Raw genomic sequence first — 18,143 nt, 5'->3', positions numbered from 1 at the left:
GCCCTGAAAACGAGGTGGTTGTAGGATTGAACACTTCCTGAGCCCTGACCTGTCCAGGTTTAGAATCACTACGCCGAACAACGAACGCAAGCAGGAAAAGGTTTGAACCGACGCTCATGAAGAAATTTCTCAGCTCTGTAGCTCTTAGTAGCCACTTAGTTTAAAGTCAAACATATGACAAATAGAGGCTTTTTTTTTTACATGGGAAAGCTAAGTTAATTCTACAGATGCACCAATCTACAACAGATTTCCAGAGCTAGGAAATAAAAACAGGAGCAGCTCATTATAACAAGAAACATTCACATCTTAAATGATGTTATCAGATGTGAGAAACTCATCTAATCGAGACGTAAAATTGTAAACATGAATTTTTCTCTTTTTAAAAGGAGATATGATTTTTTTAACGAGATAAATCCCCACTATGGGGTGACGCTACGTGCTTCATGTCATAAGATGTTATAAAAATGTTGTTTTAAATTAGGTTTAACCAAAAACATTTAAACAAAATCAAACTCGATTGTAACTCTTGCTTTCAACCACGTCTGCACTGAAGTGAAATCTCTATAAGGAGAAATTCATTTAAACGACATTGAACTCCATTATTGAGAAATTTACTAGCTTTAACAGAGACTTTTGTATTTCAAACGGCTACTATGCATTTTATGTAGTTATAAAAAGTCATTTTAGAGAGATATAATACTTGATGTCCAATTAAGTACTTAAAGTTTTAACAACAAATTTTCTCTTTGGGAGAAGAGAAAATCTTGGTGCATCTCCAGTAATCTGCTTCCACTTTGGGGCTCCACGCTCTAACACCTTTAAAAAAATACCAATAAAAACATTAAAAGATGCCACTGTTTCAAATCAAAGAGGGCTTTGAAGAACTTTCAAGTTTATCAACAAATATGTAATCAAGTGTCAGTTAACAAGACTGGTATACATATGAAAAATAATAATAATAATAAAGTACAAGAAGTTAAGATTAGATTCCACTCTGGGACTAAAGAGTCTGGTGTTCCCTCTCAGTGTGCTAGTTTGATCAGAAGGCTGCGTCCTCCTCTTCATCTTAAAAGTATTTAAAAAAAAAAAAAAAAAAAAAAAAACTCTTGAAGTATTAAGAGGCCTTGCCCAGCATGTGGACGTTTCATCAGGAGGAGAGTTCTCCGTTCTGTCGGTACATTCAGCTCCTCGGATCGCGCGGCTGCTTCTCGTTTTCCAGTGAAGTCGTCATGCTGTGAAGATTCTGACACAAATCTTGTCCAGAGGTAAAAAGTCTAATAAACTGCCACTGCTCTCGCAGATGAAACACCTGCGAAGGTTTGACACGGAAAAGTTCTGTCGGATTTCCAATTTTTATCTCTACCTGACACCTCCAGCCTTAAACGTTAAAAACATAATGTCGAGCAGCAGGTTTCATTTGTTTGATTTAAAACAGAAGTCTCCTATCTAAAATATTAACTATATATATATTTAAAAAGGAATACTTTTGTACACTCTAATAAAGCAAAAACTGACCATCTCATGTGGACTTGAGGTCAAAAGAAAAGAAAATCCCAACATGAACTCTCGTGGTGCTCCTACAGTGCGCTTGCGTCAAACAAGACTCCCCGGATTTGAAGGGCCAGAGGTCGGCCGTCCGCACAGCAACCACAAAACCAGCAAAACCCTCAAATATACACAGATTCCTGTCTGAAGGTGTACATTCACAATTGTGCAGAGAACCTACAGGTACAACTCCTCCTGCTTACTGGTTATTGATCTTAGAAACCCGCTGTACAGTTCTTCCAAACAATAAAATCAGAGATGAACAAAACCACGAGAAGAAAGCAGAGACTCCTTAAGAAATAAGTGGATCAGAACATTTAAGCCGAGACTCAAGTCTTCATTTTTGAGTTTAAAAAAAAAATTCTTCCTATAAAGTAATAATAATTTAATATTTTCCAACCCTCAGTGCAAAAATATCCAAAAGAAACTGAAAGGGAAGAAAGTGGAAGTCACATGACTTTACAAGAGTCGTCCCCATGGTAACCAGGTGTTTGTGAGGCACTGTGCTGAGGCTCTGTCTGCTGAGCCGGGGCAGCTCTCTGCCCTATAGAGGAACGCTTCACTGCTGCCATACCTGTCGTAGTCATGACGACAGGAGGAACTCGTCATCATTGTCCTTCGTCTTCAGTCGGCATTATCAAGTGCTTCTGAAATGTTGGATGCTGCATACTTCATCCTGAAGCCTCCTGCAGCACACACACACACACACGAGAAAACAGTATTATTTTCATGTAAAAGTTTTGACACATGTATAGAGCTAAATTGGGGCCATAAAGTCCACTCACAAAAACATACATTTTGAAGCTGAAAAAAAAAAATCTATATTTCAATCTAAAAAAAAAAAACAAACCTAAACTTAAACCAAGTTTAACTTTTAGTTGAAGAATGTTTTTAAACTGAATTTATTACACAATCCAAAAAAATTGTTATACTTGTGTGGAAAGCTAATTTTCTAACTAAATCGAAAAAAAACAACTTTTTTTAAATTTACGTTTTTTGTCAAATTGAGTAAAAAGGATTTTTGAAAATGAGAAATTAAAAATGAGTTTTGAAGGTGATTTTTTTCAGTTTGAAAATGTTTTTTCTGTTTCTAAAATGTTACATTGTAAAAAAAACAAACATTCACGTTCAAAAAAATTTTTTTCTTCAATTTCAATTTTGTTTTAGTATCAAATATGTTTTTCCAATTTCAAGATTTTTTCAGTTTACAGTAAATTTTTGTTCTCAATTTTGTTTGTTTAAAAACTATTGACCCCAATGTAGTTCCATACACATACCCGATTCTTATTTGTGAAGAATCACAAATCACAATGATTCTTTACTTTAAGTTGATCAGTCCCATCAAATCCCAATAAAACGAGTGAAATGTGACAGAAATTCATGGACCGTTGCTCCTTCCTTACCCGGCTGGGTGGAGTCCATGCTGGGCTGGTTGCATTCCTGAGCAAAGTGTCCGTTCACGCCACAGTTGTGGCAGGACACTGTGCCGTTCTTCTTGTTGACTCCGCCGCCCCCCAGCACGGCAGCAGGCAGCATCCCCAGGTGACCCGGATAGACCGGCTGGTAGACACGCTGAGAGAACGATGCCGCTGGCGCCATCTGCTGCTGGAGGCTGTAGTTGGCGGCCGCCACTGCCACCTGGGCCTGGCTGCCCATCATGTGGGACGGGCCCTCCGCTTGGCTGTGGGGGTGCAGGTAGGGGGACGGGAGGACAGGGGGTGGGGCGGCAGGGAAGAAAGGGGGCATAGTAGGGGGGCCGTTGGCCTGGTGGGGGGCCTGGGTCTGGGCAAGGTAGAGGAGAGACTGAGGAACGCTGAACATCTGCCTCGCTACTGCTGCCATCTGGTGGTGGAAGTAAAGGGGGGGCTGGCAGCCAGAGGAGCCTCCCACCGCACTACCGCTGCCTCGGTTACCACAGTTGTTATGGCAACCGCAGGTCCCACATCCCACAGGGGGCTGCTGCTGCTGGAGGGGTGGCGTTTGCTGCTGCGGGGGCATCTGCTGCTGGGTTTGCTGTACAGCTACGGGGTTGCCAGGGGCAACGAGGCCGCTTCCACCGGAAGCATTGCTGTTGCTGTAGGACACCGAGTCGTTCTGCGGCGTGCTGAGGCCGAGCGCTGGGCTGAGACTGGGCGGGGGCCCGGGAGAGTTAGAGGGGACGGCCGGAGAAACAGCCGCTCCAGGGGTCCCCAGGGTGGGCATCACAGAGGGGGGCACAGGAGCCACAGAGGCCAGGGCGTAGGGAGAGGGCATCCCAGATGGCAGGATACCATGCAGCTTGGGGTGGGGGGGCTCCATGTGGGGCAGGGGTGGGGCCAGGCCGGGCTCCTGGCAGGGCAGGGAGGGGGACGAGTACGCAGGTGGCCCCGGTGACATGGAGCCCAGCGCTCTGAGAGGGGCCTCCCCCTCACCAGGCCCTTGGCTGTGGGGCAGAGCCGTCTTAAACCTCTGGACCAGAGGCTGGACCCCCCCACCCACTGAGTGGTGCAGGGCCAATGGGGGGCCCCCGAAGGTTGTCAGTACCTCCCTCTTCTCCAGATCACCCACAATCCCTGGGGTGGGGACCACCGACAGCGGCCCCGCTGGGAGGGGGTTCCCATCTGGGGCCACAGGGTCAGGGGCCCCATTGGGGAGCAAGCAGGCCAGAGGGGGCAGGTAGGGGGGTGAGGCAAAGTCTGGGCCCTGCCGAGGGCCGTCTGCCAACCCGGCGGAGTCCGCCTGCCGCATGAAGAACAGGTCAGGGGCCACGCCCTTACTGCCTTCATCAGAGTGGCTGTCTGAGTCTGACAGAGACAATAACAGATATCAGTTAGAGATTAAACATGAATATGGATTATTGCTAATAATCACTTTCTGAAAATGTTGGAATGTTTCCGAAAACCTTTAAAAATCTTGTTTTTTATTTCTTAAATGTTACAGAAAGAAGCTGTTTGCTCACAGTGCTATATATAAGCATAGTGATGAAAAGTGGAGTGGAAAGAAAACATACTTTTAAAATCAGTAGCATGTTCTTACTTTTTACTGATAATTTCAGAAGCTGCTGTGGTTTACATGGAGCGGTGTGTGTTGGTGTGTGTGAGTGCATTTCACCTTTGTTGTTGTCGTCGTCGCTCTCCAGACTCTGGCGCCTCCTGTACTGGGGACTGGAGGGAGAGCTGCAGCTCTCGGACGACGTTTCCCCAAATGTATCCGCATGAGAAGGTCCGACTGAAACAACATTGTCGTGTCAGTCACAACATTTCGCTCAGCAGCTTCCATCTTGTCATTCATTTGGGTTTTCCTGTTGCTATGGCAACTTCTGTAGTTCCTCACCTTTCCTCTGAGGCGACAGGGCCGGTAACAAAGTGCCATTAGTCAGAAAGGTGGCGCCTCTGCCCTTCACACTCACCTTGTCCCTGCAGATAGAAAACATTCCAGAACATCAGCTGGACCTGAAACATCTCTACACTGGGATTACTGCTACAGCTAGCACTAGAGAACAAAAGTGGGTGTGAAGTTTCTACAGAATGTAAGGACTGCAAACATCCACTCTATAGTTGAAGATACTTTTAAGACAGCTTTTTATGTCTCTGCTAACAGTGGAGATAGTTCAATTTGATTGTCCTTCACTCGGTAACAGCGTGCACAATGAAAAGTGTTTTTCTCGGCCTAGTAAGGTAAAAAAGGTGAGATATTTTATGGCCAGACAAGCTGATAATCAACTGATTAGGGTTAAGAGGTCTCTCAGTTCTCCTGCTGTGTGCTAGTAGCCACATTTACGTCCAATTGTCATGCACATTTTTAGTTAACCTTTGAAATGCTGCAAATAAGAAAAATAAAGTGAATTCAGTGCGTTGCCATATACTGGTAGGGAGCAAATTTACCAGACTCCGCAAAGATTAATTTTGTCAGATTGTGATGTTTACGCAAAGGTGTAATAACAGGAAATAGGGGCTGCTAACTGGCATGGACCACAATGAGGCTTGGACTTTGATATTTTTCTGAATCTTGTGCCTCTGGTAAGGCACAGACCCACCAGTGGATGGAGGCATTCGCTACAAAGAAGCTTGTTCCACAAATCTTTTTCCATCCTGATTATTACAGCCAAGCATGATGTCAAAATCTGACAAAACCCCGCTTTATGTAGGCCGGTTGACTCACTCTAAACCAGCAGATAAAAACACGCCTCATTCTTTTCCCCCTCATTTTTTACATTTCAAAAGTTGCTCAAAATTCACATGACAACATAGCTACTGTGTGACATAAATTTGCTGCCCCGTATTTGTTTGACAACACTGCTCGTCACACTGAAAGGTGAGCAGAAGGAAAACACCCACAATGCTTATTTTTTCTTTTAGGAAAAGTGCTCCATATTTTTTCATTTGGATACATATGTATCATAAATCACTGAAATTGTGTTAATGTGATGAGAAATGCTTTTATTCTTTGGTTTTGCATTTTTGTCCCTTTACAGTTCCCAAAGGAAACACATTATGGCCCCTATGAGTGCAGCTGTAAACTAGGCGTTAGTCAGGTCCAAGGCTCATGTGTTAAGGCCTTCAGACGGCTCCCCCTAGTGGTTCACTAATTTCTACGCAGTTTTGTTCCAGTCTACCTTGCTTTTTTTTGTTTTTTTTTTCCCTTTTCTGCAGCACCTACCTGTCTCCGGGCAAAAATCTGCTCTTGCTTTTAGATGCGGGGTGGCTCCTTCTGTCGGGATCCAGGTGCTAGAAGGAAGGTCAGAGGTCAGAATGAAGAGGCATACGGCATTTAGCATGAGAAGACAACAAATGAATGTGGGACGGCGTCCAGCAGCTCCATGGTGGATGTTCTCCGTCAGCAACATCTCTCTCACACATCCCGTTCACGTGGCAACCCCCCACACACACACACTGCTGTGTCATTCCTAGCCTTACCAAATCCCTCCACATGTCTGCCGCCTGCAATCATTAACCCATCTTCATGTTTAGCTCCGTGAAGGCAGAGTAAATCATTACAGCAGCTGCATGTGACAGCCAATCAGGAAGCAGCTCCTGGGCGGTCCTCCACAGCACAGGCAGCTTTCCTGATTCTGCTTTAAACTGCAACAACTCGGCTCAACAACGCTTTACGTATCCCGAAGGGAAATGTAAATGTTCTCATATCGTCCGAGTTTCTTCAGAGCGGTTGTGGACGGTAGCTCGGCTCTCATGACCTTCATGACACGCCAACAGCTCAATATCAGGACAGCAGAGATTATATTCTACAGTAACCCGTCCTGGATGACATCATCAGTTGCTGAGAAGCTCTGCTAATCCAGCTCATTAGCTTTAGCTGCCCCTCTTTAAGCCTCTGTCTGGCCGTTTGGTTAGAAAGATGTTGTAGTAGGGGAGCTGAACTTCCTCCTCCTCCCTTTGCATCCATGAAGCCTGTGTTTCTATTTCTCTGGGATTTGGGGTCAAAGTTCAGCTATTATTTGAGCTTTTGAGATTCTGATCAGTTGCTCCCAGTTGTAAAAAAATAAAAAATAAAACAACAAAAAGGGAACTACCTTGTTGTCATGATTACACATAACTGCCTGAAAGTGACACAATAAGAGTAAAATCCTTCCAGCTGCACGGTGTCCAGAACCAGAGAATAACTGACCAACAAAGCAGAAAAATGAGCAAAAGAACAAATAAATCAGAGCCATCATCAGCGAAATCACATGAAGGATTAAATTAGCTGAAAGTGAAGCAGAGGTCTTCCCATCCTGCTGAACTAAAACACCGAGGGATAGGTGGAAATTTATCGTATCGTTTATAGTGAAAACTTTCTTATGACAAGAATTTTGATTTATCATCACAATAAATTTCAGTTATTGCTGGTAATTTAAAAAAGCAAAACTGACAGTATGGTTAGAAATTTTATTTTTGCTATTTTCTAAACTGTTTTTCCACAAGAGTATCAATACATATTAATAAATTTGAAAATATGATTAAATGAAGTTAATGTGCAGCTTAACGATATAAATCAGACTTTTTTAAGCAAGTGGCGTTCTGAAGAAGCCTGTTTCAAATTTTAATGTTTTTCAGGAACAATATTTGTGTTTGTGGGGCTTTGAATGCTGACACAGCAACATAGATACATAAAATATAAATAATAAACAGATTTTTTCCGATTTGTGGTGCTATTACCACCACAAAATATTGCAATAAAATTCCAGCTAAATATTGTCCAGCCACACGCTGGTATAACATGAAATAATCAGCAAATAGAAAGCAGGGTTTCCCCCAGAAAACTTGCTGGTCGGGGCGCCGAGGCGGTCCACCGTGTTTTTGTATTAAAAGATGTTAAGTAGACAGGAAATGTAAAAATATTGCTGGGTAATTATATGTTACGGGAAAATGCCAGTGAAACGCTATTTAAACCCACAACTAGTCTTAAAAACAAAAAATACAATTAAATTGAATATCAATTATTTGCACTTCTGTTTAATCCAAATTAAGTTAGCGGCTCCATCTGGCCCCCAAGGCTTCAGGGGCCCATGAATGCTAATTTTTTAACTCAGACCACAGATACATAAGTGTAACATTTGTTTATTGAGATGATCAGAAGCACCAGAGGTGCGATTGGTCCAGTTTTATATGCATAAACTATAAACCTATCTTCTATAAACATATCTTTTACCTTTTAGAAATAAATCTGCTCCGCCAGTGAAACGCTCAGAGCAACAGCTTGCAATACGACTTAAAAAAAAAAAAGCTTTTTTTTTTTTCTTTTTTCCTAAAAACAGGCAAAAAAGGCTTAGCCTGGCAGTGGGGCTAGTAAAGCATGGCGGGGCGCCAGGCCTATAATACACTGGGGAAAACCCTGGAAAATGAACCAAGAAAAAAAGTGAAAACTGATTTCATCGGTGATAATATGCGACATCAAGATAATAAGGAAAAACCTTTACAGTCTGAACGCTGGTTTAGACTTTTACTGACATCTACGCATCAACAGCTACTATGCCACACTAACAGGGATTTATCAATTAAATTTATCAATGAAAGGTTGCTTTGTTTCCTGTTGTCCTACCTGCTCAGCCTCCTGGCTGCTCCTCGCCGCGCTGCTCTTCTTCCTCCTGTCTGCGGGCCCGTTGAGCTCTGCTGCGTGGCCCCCCCTCCATGTGTCTGCCTGGGGGCTTTTGGCCCGTGACAATCTGGCACAGAAGAAGAATTGTTACTGCGTGCATCCAGAAAGCCATTCTGACGAGCGAAAAGGCCGTCCTACTCACAGCTGACATGGATTCTTAGACGCGTGTTTCTTCTTGTGTCCCTGAACATATGAGTCTGCGCAGAGAGTATATTAATAAACACACCAACATTCATATTCATACAGCTTATAATCTGCCTTACACTCACTGATCTCACTGAATTCTGCTGGGATTTTGTGCTATACAGATAAACCTTAAACATGTCCACTGGTCTAGGAGTAGAGGGCATTCCAGAGTTGGAATGGCCCAGTCAAAGTCTGGACCTAAATGAGATTGCAGATTTGTGACTGGAAAAACAGTTTTGGAGGCCTGTTTGACCTATAACCTCATCTACGTCAGTGTTAGCAGTTGGAACCGCTGTTGCTGCGGTGACGCTGACCAGAGGTCAGCAACGACGGGCGGCAAATATGGCCTTGAAATATGATGACAGGACCTGTCCAAAAATAAACCCACCGCCCCAGCCCCCACCACCGTGACTGTGCTCAGCATGAAGGACAGGCTTCTGGGCAGCAGCTTTAAGATTGTCATCTAACCTGCAGGTTCCCTCCTTACTGTCACAAACAGAAACAATCAGCGCTCCTCCCACCTTCATCCTGACTGGAGGCGTCAGAGCAGTCTGGCTGGTACGTCGTCCCAGGATGTAAGGTACCTGTTGGAAGACAGAAAATCATCAAAAACAAGTCATGGCTGGTTCTAGAGCGGCAGCAGCAGTTCATCACACATTTGAATCATAGAAAAATTTAGCTGAAAGATTGGAATAGTTTTACTTATGATCTCACTGACAGTTCAATTCTGCATCACTGAGTTGGGAATATTAAGAAGGTTCAATAGAAAAGCGTCGGGCTGGACAGTAAATCAGTAATAAACGGAAAAAAAGGAGGAGATTCAGTGTAGCCCACGTTTCAACATTTGAAGTGCCTAGTTAAAGCCTTTACTCAGCGTTCGTCAAAGGTTCCCACTCACATCTGCAGGCCGGTCTGGAGGAGCTGAAGAAGCTGCAGATCTTCCTGGTCTGCCTGAAGAGAGGCGGGGCAGACAGAAACCTTTCCCTGCAGGCGGACACAGACGCTGTTGTCATGATGTCAGAACTGAACTGCTTTACATTCATGTATCTGGATTTAAACAGTTCAGGGAGGCAGCTGGAGACACCGGGGAAAATGTCTGTCCATCATAATGAATGAAATATTCAACAATAATATCAGAGTGTGACGTTTTGCTGACATGTGGCAGCTTTCACTTAAACATATCACAGTAAGAAGAAATACATTTTAAAGAGGAGATAAAGAATTGTTTTTCTGGTTTCATTCACAGAAACATATCAGTTGTAAACATTTTTGTTTTAAAAAATGACATAAATACTGTCATCCCTCTCCAGGGTGGGTATTTCATTATATTGTTTATCATTTATTGTGATAAATTTCTTTGCATGATAAGAATTTTGATTTTGCATCACAATAAATTCAAAATTATCTTAATCAAATAAAAATTTTTAAAAAATGTCTGCATTGTCAGCTTTTTTCCCCACTATTTTCTCCGTGAGAGCAGCAGTAAATACCAACAAGTTTGAAAATATGATTAAATGCAGTGACTGTGTGCAGTTTAGTGACTTTATGTGACTGGTGACCTGTTTTTAAGACCAGTGTGTGCGTTATGCAGTCACATACAGCTACCTAAAAATGAAATAGTTTTATTATCACTTTTATTGTTATCACACTGGCACAATAAAAAACAAAAACTGTGATAAAACTGTAAGTGCATTTCATCCAAACCTCTCTAGTTTCCTACTGTGAGAATCTTCTACCAGCATGAAGCCAACAAACTCTAGAGTTAAAACCAGAGGGAAAAGTAGGAGAGGTGTGAGAGGAGAAGAAAGAGGAGGAGGAGGAGGAGGAGGAAACAAAGGAGAAGGAGGAGGAGAAGGAGGAGGAGGAGAAGGAGAAGCAGGTGGAGGCAGTCAGGCTGGTTTCATTTTCCAAAGTTTCACTTCAAAGGAAATGAGAGCTACAGACAGGAGGACATGAGGACAGGAGGAAGAGCTGAAGGAGCTGGAAACCAAAACCTACAGGGTCCTGAAACCAGCAGCTCCAGCTCATCCAGCTGTCTGCAGCCATGTCCCACTTCACCATGACTTCCAGTGGTCCCAGTCTGATTCAGGAGCCTCCACCTGAATCATCCTGACAGACCGCAAACAGCCTCAGCGCGATCACATCGACCCTTTTATCAGGTCTTTACCAGGCCTGCACCAATTGCACCTTTCTTTAAGAAGCATGACAGTTCTGTCAATACTAATGTTTTTTTGTTGACAAATTCTCTAAGTTGGTGACAGTGGCTGATTTTCAGACCTTTTCAGAGGTAAATAAATAACAGAAAAAACGATGGGTATGATCGGTTTCACATACAAATATTGCCAAACTCCCAGTATTAAGGAAAACAGAGCAGATTGATTGGTACACCACTAGTTTCCAATAACGCCATATGAAGAACAGAAAAAAAATTTTTTTTATTGTGTATAATTATACTGATACTTTCTATTATTTATTTATTTATTTTATTATTATTGGAGCCTTTCAACAAAATTTGGCTCAATATGTACATTTTAAATGAACAGCTAAATGACAGTAAAGTTTGTCTATGTCTAAAAAAAGTGAAACAATGTTCCTTCTGCATTGCTTTGGCTGTAACCACCGTTGCCAAGTCTGCTTGTTATCAGCGACTTTGGGCTTGTTTTTTTCTAAAGTCACCTACAGATTAAACAGGTTGCAGGTTGTTTTTTTTGGGCTTATTTTTAAATGTGAAGTTTCTTATTTGGGCTTGACTTTCCTTCTGAAAAAAGATTATAGCACGCTCCCCACAATAGAGCAAACACTAGTGGTATGTAGTTTGCAGTGGTGCAGTGTAGTATGCAGGTACGTGCTGTAAAAAACACTTTAAAATGTTTTTGCTTTACATTGTCATCAGCTGGGGATTTTTTGGGCTTGTTTTCATAGAACTGGTTGCTTGATTCTCACATGATCTGGTAACACGAGTTCTAAATGCGGGATCTAACACATGACAATGTAAATTGAGACAGGATGTAAAAAAACAGTAGAATGAATTTAGAATGTCGTCCTAAACAAACCGATCACAAGGCTAAAACTGTCTGTGTGCGCTGAGCTAGCTGCTAGCTAGCCGTTACCTGAGGTTCTTCTCCACCTCCCTGCTCTCGTACTGGTCCCCCTGGTTCAGGAGCCTTAGGATGCTTTTCTCAAAAGAGTCCGTGCACTGATCCTTTGGAAGCTGGACAGAAACAATCACACAAAATGATCTCTGACTGTTTGATCTGACGTCAATTTCTAGGAGCAGAGTGCTCACCTTCAGCAGGAAGTTCTCCAGTTCCTGGTGGGTTTTGGTCACACTGCTGGAGGAAGAGTCTGACCACTTCACCTGGAAGCCAGCAGACAGAACTCCATCATCCATGCAGGACAACAACAAACACCGGTTCTGGTCGCAAAAAGCTCTGGTGACAACGCTGATCCAAATCCGGATTTTTCTGCCCATAACCGACCCATATCTGACTTTTTCACCACAGTCGGAATGGCCCAATTCCAATATTAATAAATTCGTGCCACAAAATCATAGCCAAATCCCACATTACACATGAACCAATCAGAGCACTTCCTGGAACACTAGGTGCCATGATTTACCTCAAAGCTGTATTCCTTATCTGTTGCCGTCCGAGAGATCCCCCGGAGCACGATCCTCTCAATGTGAACGGCTGCAAAAGGACAAAAAAAAAAAAGACTTCTCCTCTAATACGCATTTAGAAAATTGTTCCTGACATCTGGAGGAATTTAAACATCCCATCCCTCCCGGTCCATCCTCCCCATTTCTTTTACCTTCTCTCTGTGTTGTCCAGCGACCAGAGCGTCGGCTCTGGCAGGGGGGATGGGAGGCTGGACACTCTCCAAAGTCCTGCACTGAGGAGGCCGTGAAGTCCAGCTGCTGGCCCAGCATCTCCTGGGGAACATGAACAGTTCAAATCAAACGGACATGTTAAGTTCAGTTCTAGTCATTCTCCTGCAACTGATTAAAAATAAAAGCAGGACAGGATTCTTTTGATGTTATTTCCCTAAAAATAAACTGGAAATACTGATATCATATCTCAACTTGAGATGCAACATAGAATCAGGAACAGATTAAAATGTGCCACTGACCAGCCCTGACCAGCGATTGGACAACCAAAAACTACAAATCCAGTCTCTTTTCCAGTCAGTAAATGCACCAAAACAGAACAGCTACAGGTTTCGCTGACGACAATACTCTTCAGTGTGGAAGTTATTGAGTGAGGACCATTCAGTTAGCTGTTTACAATTTCAGTAAAGTGTTTCCAACAGCGGTGCAGTTTTCTGACTGACTCTGATTTTTTATAACACGAAAAGTCTTAAATAACACAGAAAGAAGTCACCAGATTTGTCGCTGGTCACTTTTTTGACAGAAAAATCATTTAAAAAAATTTCATTGATTTTGTCTGAAAAGGCGCTAACTGTAGCAAAAAAGTTGGGGGGACTACTGTTTACCGCACACGATTTCAATTAGTCTGACATGCAGAGTTCAATTAAAAGACAAATTTATGAGTTGCTATGAACATGTAGCAGCAAGCCAGGAATTTCTCCTCTTAAATATTAAGTTGAACATCTGCTAGAGGCTGAGGTCGTGACTTCATAAGGCATTTCTGGTGCCTGGATCTAATCTGAGCATGAAGTTGTCCTTATCTTGACTGGCAGGTGTCTTTTTCTGCCTCAAATAGCTTTCCACTTCCTTATCTCCCTCCACCCAGCACCAGCCCCCCATTCTCCACATGTGGATCTCTGGCTACCAGACAACAATACTGCAAATGATCCAGTAAGATTTCTCTTTAGTCAATTACAGTATCTCTTCAGGGTAAAACGTTGTGTGTGGCAAAACTAAGAACATCCTCTTATTAAATGGATGGGAGAACTAATTTAAGTAGCACAATGTTGAAGTAGTACACTGTTGGGGTTAAGGAGAGGAAAAGCATATGAGTTTTTGTTAATTTGAGAAATTAAACAGCAGCATGACTTCAGTTTCCAAAGCAGCTTCTGACTGAACAACAACACATCTGGTATTACGGCCTTAGGATAGACGGGTAAAGTCCAGATGTTCAGCCATAAAACACGGTGCAATGTTTGGTAAATGAAAATAAGTCAAATAGTGATTTATTTTTAATAAATGTCAGTTAGTTTATGTAATGAATCTGTAAGAGAAGCATCAACTAAAATAAAGCACCAATCAGCAAGAATATGTTGTTTCTTGTTTTTACAACTGTAATCCTTTTTAAAAAATATATTTTATTGTTTTGAATTGTACTTTCTTTATTCAATGACTATATATAAAACACACTTATATTTCTTTAATGGAATCAATAAACAAATACAACTTTTGCCATAAGCCTTCCAAATTTTGGCTTAAGACTTAGACTTAGACTGACTTTATTGTCATTTTGCATGAACAGGGTGTATACAGAACGAAATTTCGTTGCATACGGCTCAGGACAGTGTTTTGAGGTTCCAATGTTGTGAGGTTACTCCAGAATAAAATAAAGTAAGTAAGGTCCATGTATGTTGTGAAAAAATAAGCCTTATTTTATTTTACATATATATAATTATTATTTACTTCCGGCACTCCTTAGCTTAGCACCATCTGTCCAGCCTGAGCTGCTTTTAGCTGCTTTCGGCTGGCTAACGTGTTAGCTAACTCGGTTAGCATCATTAGCTGTACCAGTATAAACAGCTATGCTAAAGCTAAACTACGATGTTGAAAGAGCTTTTAGCTTACTCGGTGACTACAGAGTTCACCGCTAGACTAGGGTCCTTTTTAAAAACTAGTTATATATTTGTTTTGTATTTACAATTTTAAATTTCACATCTTTAGTGGGTTTTCCTCGGCTAGCATGAAAAACCCCCACCACTATAGGAACAAGAAAAGGCCCCGATATCAGTAAGCTGTTTATTACCGTCGACTGGGCGTTTATCCTGAGCTGCCTCTGTCGCTTTTCCTCCTCCAAGGAAAGCTCGATTTTGTCCAGTTGTCCCCGGATAACTTCCCGTTGGTGAAAATGGAAAGCTGGGTGTAGCGAGGCCATGGTATAGAGCAGCGCCAACTGCTCCAGAGCCCCTGCCGTTGCTTCGTCCCGGTTCTGCTCACACACAGAACCGTCCTGGCACGGTGGATAGAACGGGTGGAGGTGATGCTGAGGGTCCCTGAAAGGAGGCAGAGAGTAGTCATAGTTCCTATACGACAAGGCCAAGTCCACGCTGCTGAGTATCCGAGAGAGTATTCCAGCACATTCCCTCCTGTCAGAGCCGAGCAGGGACAGGCAGACGATGAGTTTGGACCGAATCACCGGGTCGACCACGTCCGTTAAAGCTCCCAAATCGTTTGGGTTATTCGCCCTGCACTCAAAGTCCCGTAAAACGTGGTAATCTTTTCTAGCGAGGTCCTCCAGGTATGATCCCAGAAAGCGGAGCTCCAGGGGTTGGCACATATGCAGCAGCCCGCACATAAACTCGATCCGCTTGGCGGGGTTCAGATGGTGGCCGAACCACTCGAACACGCTCTCTCTGTCCAAAAGCGATGAGTGGACGCGGGGTCTTGGCGGCTCCTGCAGCCTCTCGTACACCGAAGGAGAAGATGCCGCCCTGGGGATATGCTGCCTTTCGGATGGATCCAACGAATCGTCCTCCGCCGTCTCGTCGCCTCCTTTCTCGCCAGTTTTCATCGGTAGCTTCATTGTTATCATTATCAGCGATAAAGGAGAGACTTCAGAGTGTAAACAAAATAACCATATGCATTATAGAGCAATACCACCGTTTAGTAACACTAACACGACTATGTTTTTACTGTTAGCTAATCATCAGACACTGCCACAGCACTCAGTCCTTTTTTTTTCCAGAGTTGCCTTCTTCTTCGACTCATAATTTCCGGGAGGGTGCTTCAGTCTTCTCAGTGACTGCTGCCACCTGTTGGATTTAGTCCAGACAACACCAATTAAAATACTACGGGAAGATTCTACAAGAGTTTCTTGTGAAAGTATCCCTTTTTAACTTTTGCACAATTTGTCACATTGCAACTACAAAAACGTGCTTTTTTCCTACAAATAAAAAATTCCATATCTTTACTGGAATTATCCTAAATAACACTGAAATGAATTATCTTCAGAGGTCAGAAATGATTAACTTGTTTGTAATTTCTTCTAAAGAGAATCTAACTTCGAACATACATTTCAAACAAATCATACAAGTGTAAAAAAGGTAATTTAAAAACAGTACATCTCTTCACGTTACAATGCCAAGAAGAATAATTTATTCACTTGGCATTGTAACGTGAAGCGTTTGTGACGCCCTTGGAGAGTATATCATTACATATGTAATGTGTATAATGGCGAGAATGACAAATATAGACTGACTTCCTTTGTGTGTCAGGTGGGGAAGAAAAAAATTATATCAGTGTTCAAACAATAAAAGAGAAGGAACACAAAATCTATATCCAGATTACATATTGGTAATACAGGATTAAACGACACATCATTTACATTAGTGAAAGATAGCACAAGGAAACGGGTTTTTCAGGAAGTGACAATGGAACACGTTCTATTGTTCTCCACCAACTACGCCACTGAGAGAAGGGTACTGGTAGATAATTGTCAGGACAACAAGTTGCGATGGAAATACTGATCTCACTCTGATGAAGAGCTAGATGACCATCCATCCATCCATCCATCCATCCATCCATCCATCCATCCATCCATCCATCCATCCATCCATCCATCCATCCATCCATCCATCCAGAACTTGTAAAAGTCTAGGGTCAGGAAAAGGGCAGCTCACATCTATGTTGTGACCGCTCAAAAAACTAAGTCAGATTCCTTGTTTATGCAGAAAATCTTGGCCAGGAGAATATTAGTGGAAAAACACCATCACAAAGTCCAAGAAACACGTGTCGAGAATAAAAATGTGGAGACATTTAAACAGAAGTTAGGTTATAAAAAAAGAAGATCTGAATGGTTAAGCATCTCACAGAGCTCTTCTAAATCCATCACATGAAAACAGAAAAAGTTTAACACAGCTGCAAGTTAAGCATGGTTCTGGAAGCGTTTTAACTGAATAGGGGTGGTAGTCAGAATTTAATGAAAAGATGATTCTATAAACAATTTTCTCAACACTTATAGTTTTTATTTGCTAAGATTTAGGAAAACATGTAGTTTGCGGTAACAAAGTCTGAAAAAGTTCATTGGGTACGAAGTGATAATTATGCTATCATAAATAAGATGGAGTCGGATTGTAGGCAAGTTAAATGTGTGCACGAGAACCTAGCCTTTGTTTTGCTCATGGAAACTTACTGAAACTCATGGATGTCATTTATTGTAGTCAATGCCGCCCTCTAGTGGAAACTTGTGTTAATTAAAAGTAAAATCAAGCCAAAGATAATGAATACCACCACCTTCTAATGACCAAAGACATTATTTTGGGAAGGAGACAATATGCAACTTTTGGTACAGTAAACATGAAGAAACATGAACAATGTGAAGCACATTCAGTGTATTAGATTCTAATTCCGTGGACAGTTCTCACTCTCGTCTCAAAACTGAGAGATTAAGAGCATTGGGTCTTGTTCATATACATCCCCAAATTGAATTAGAGGAGAGATTGATTTTACCACTATGCTCCAATAGGGGGCAGTGACACACCAGGTCTCCTCCACGGTGCATGATTTTGTCTTTCAAACTTTTCATTTATTTAGAAAGTATTTCACAGAATACACAATTTGCTTCTACATCCTGCCAAGTGTATGCTTCATGTTGACTTTTTAAACCATCTTCACTGTTATTACACTGAAATACATTGAATGCACTGTTATTACACTGAAATACAAGGCTCAGAAGACCTATATATATACAGTATATATATATAAAATAACAGAATGAGACTGATTCATAACTTCATAACATGAAGTTTTAGAATTAGCAGGTTTCTGCATGATGAGAATTGTACTGTTTATAAAAGATGTGTTCCATAGAAAGTACATCCTTAAGTATCTTCACTTCATACATCAGCATATTAGGGTTGCACAAAACCCTGGGTAGCTTCTTGTCACCATTCAATTTCCACTGATGTGAGGCCTGTCTGCAGAGATAACACATCGAGGAGGGAGTACCAGACATTCTTTTCCCCATTGACATTGCGACTCCTTAAGAGAGATTCCAAGGTGTTTCCAGGCCAATACACCTGGGGATGGGTTCTTCCAATGGGTTCTGGAGTAGCTCTTGGATTTTTAGCCCAGAAGTTCTATAAATGTCCTTGAAATTCCATCCATGAACACCATAAACAGGATGGGTACAGGACGT

General features: G+C 42.1%; 1 protein-coding gene across 2 annotated transcripts; it reads right to left on the bottom strand.

The window, feature by feature from the left end:
• Positions 1-872: 872 nt before the first annotated feature.
• Positions 873-15,716, bottom strand: zcchc2 (zinc finger, CCHC domain containing 2). 2 transcript variants are annotated; one of them, XM_032551126.1, is made up of 14 exons: positions 14,754-15,716; positions 12,616-12,733; positions 12,424-12,494; positions 12,092-12,163; positions 11,916-12,016; positions 9,704-9,789; positions 9,327-9,389; positions 8,762-8,816; positions 8,563-8,686; positions 6,184-6,251; positions 4,858-4,940; positions 4,636-4,752; positions 2,949-4,328; positions 873-2,231 (listed from the first exon to the last, which is right to left on the bottom strand). In XM_032551126.1, exons 1-14 carry the CDS (start codon positions 15,537-15,539, stop codon positions 2,170-2,172), a joined length of 3,186 nt encoding a protein of 1,061 aa, XP_032407017.1. In that variant the 5' UTR covers positions 15,540-15,716; the 3' UTR covers positions 873-2,169. The 2 variants fall into 2 exon arrangements, with proteins under 2 accessions (XP_032407017.1, XP_032407016.1); XM_032551125.1 differs by having other exon boundaries at positions 12,616-12,736; positions 14,754-15,715.
• Between the last annotated feature and the right edge of the window lie 2,427 nt (positions 15,717-18,143).

This window comes from Xiphophorus hellerii, chromosome 21 (assembly GCF_003331165.1).
Source record: "Xiphophorus hellerii strain 12219 chromosome 21, Xiphophorus_hellerii-4.1, whole genome shotgun sequence".
NCBI lineage: Eukaryota > Metazoa > Chordata > Actinopteri > Cyprinodontiformes > Poeciliidae > Xiphophorus > Xiphophorus hellerii.
This window is presented reverse-complemented; position numbering and strand designations above follow the sequence as displayed.

What these genes read in the sequence shown, in the direction of transcription:
- zcchc2 (XM_032551125.1), bottom strand. Translation starts at nt 15,539, where the DNA reads ATGATAACAATGAAGCTACCGATGAAAACTGGCGAGAAAGGAGGCGAC. An exon ending in CGCCTCCAGTCAGGATGAAG is followed by an intron (nt 8,817 to 9,326) that starts GTGGGAGGAGCG and finishes CTCTCTGCGCAG; the next exon opens with ACTCATATGTTCAGGGACAC. An exon ending in CATGGACTCCACCCAGCCGG is followed by an intron (nt 2,232 to 2,948) that starts GTAAGGAAGGAG and finishes TGTGTGCTGCAG; the next exon opens with GAGGCTTCAGGATGAAGTAT.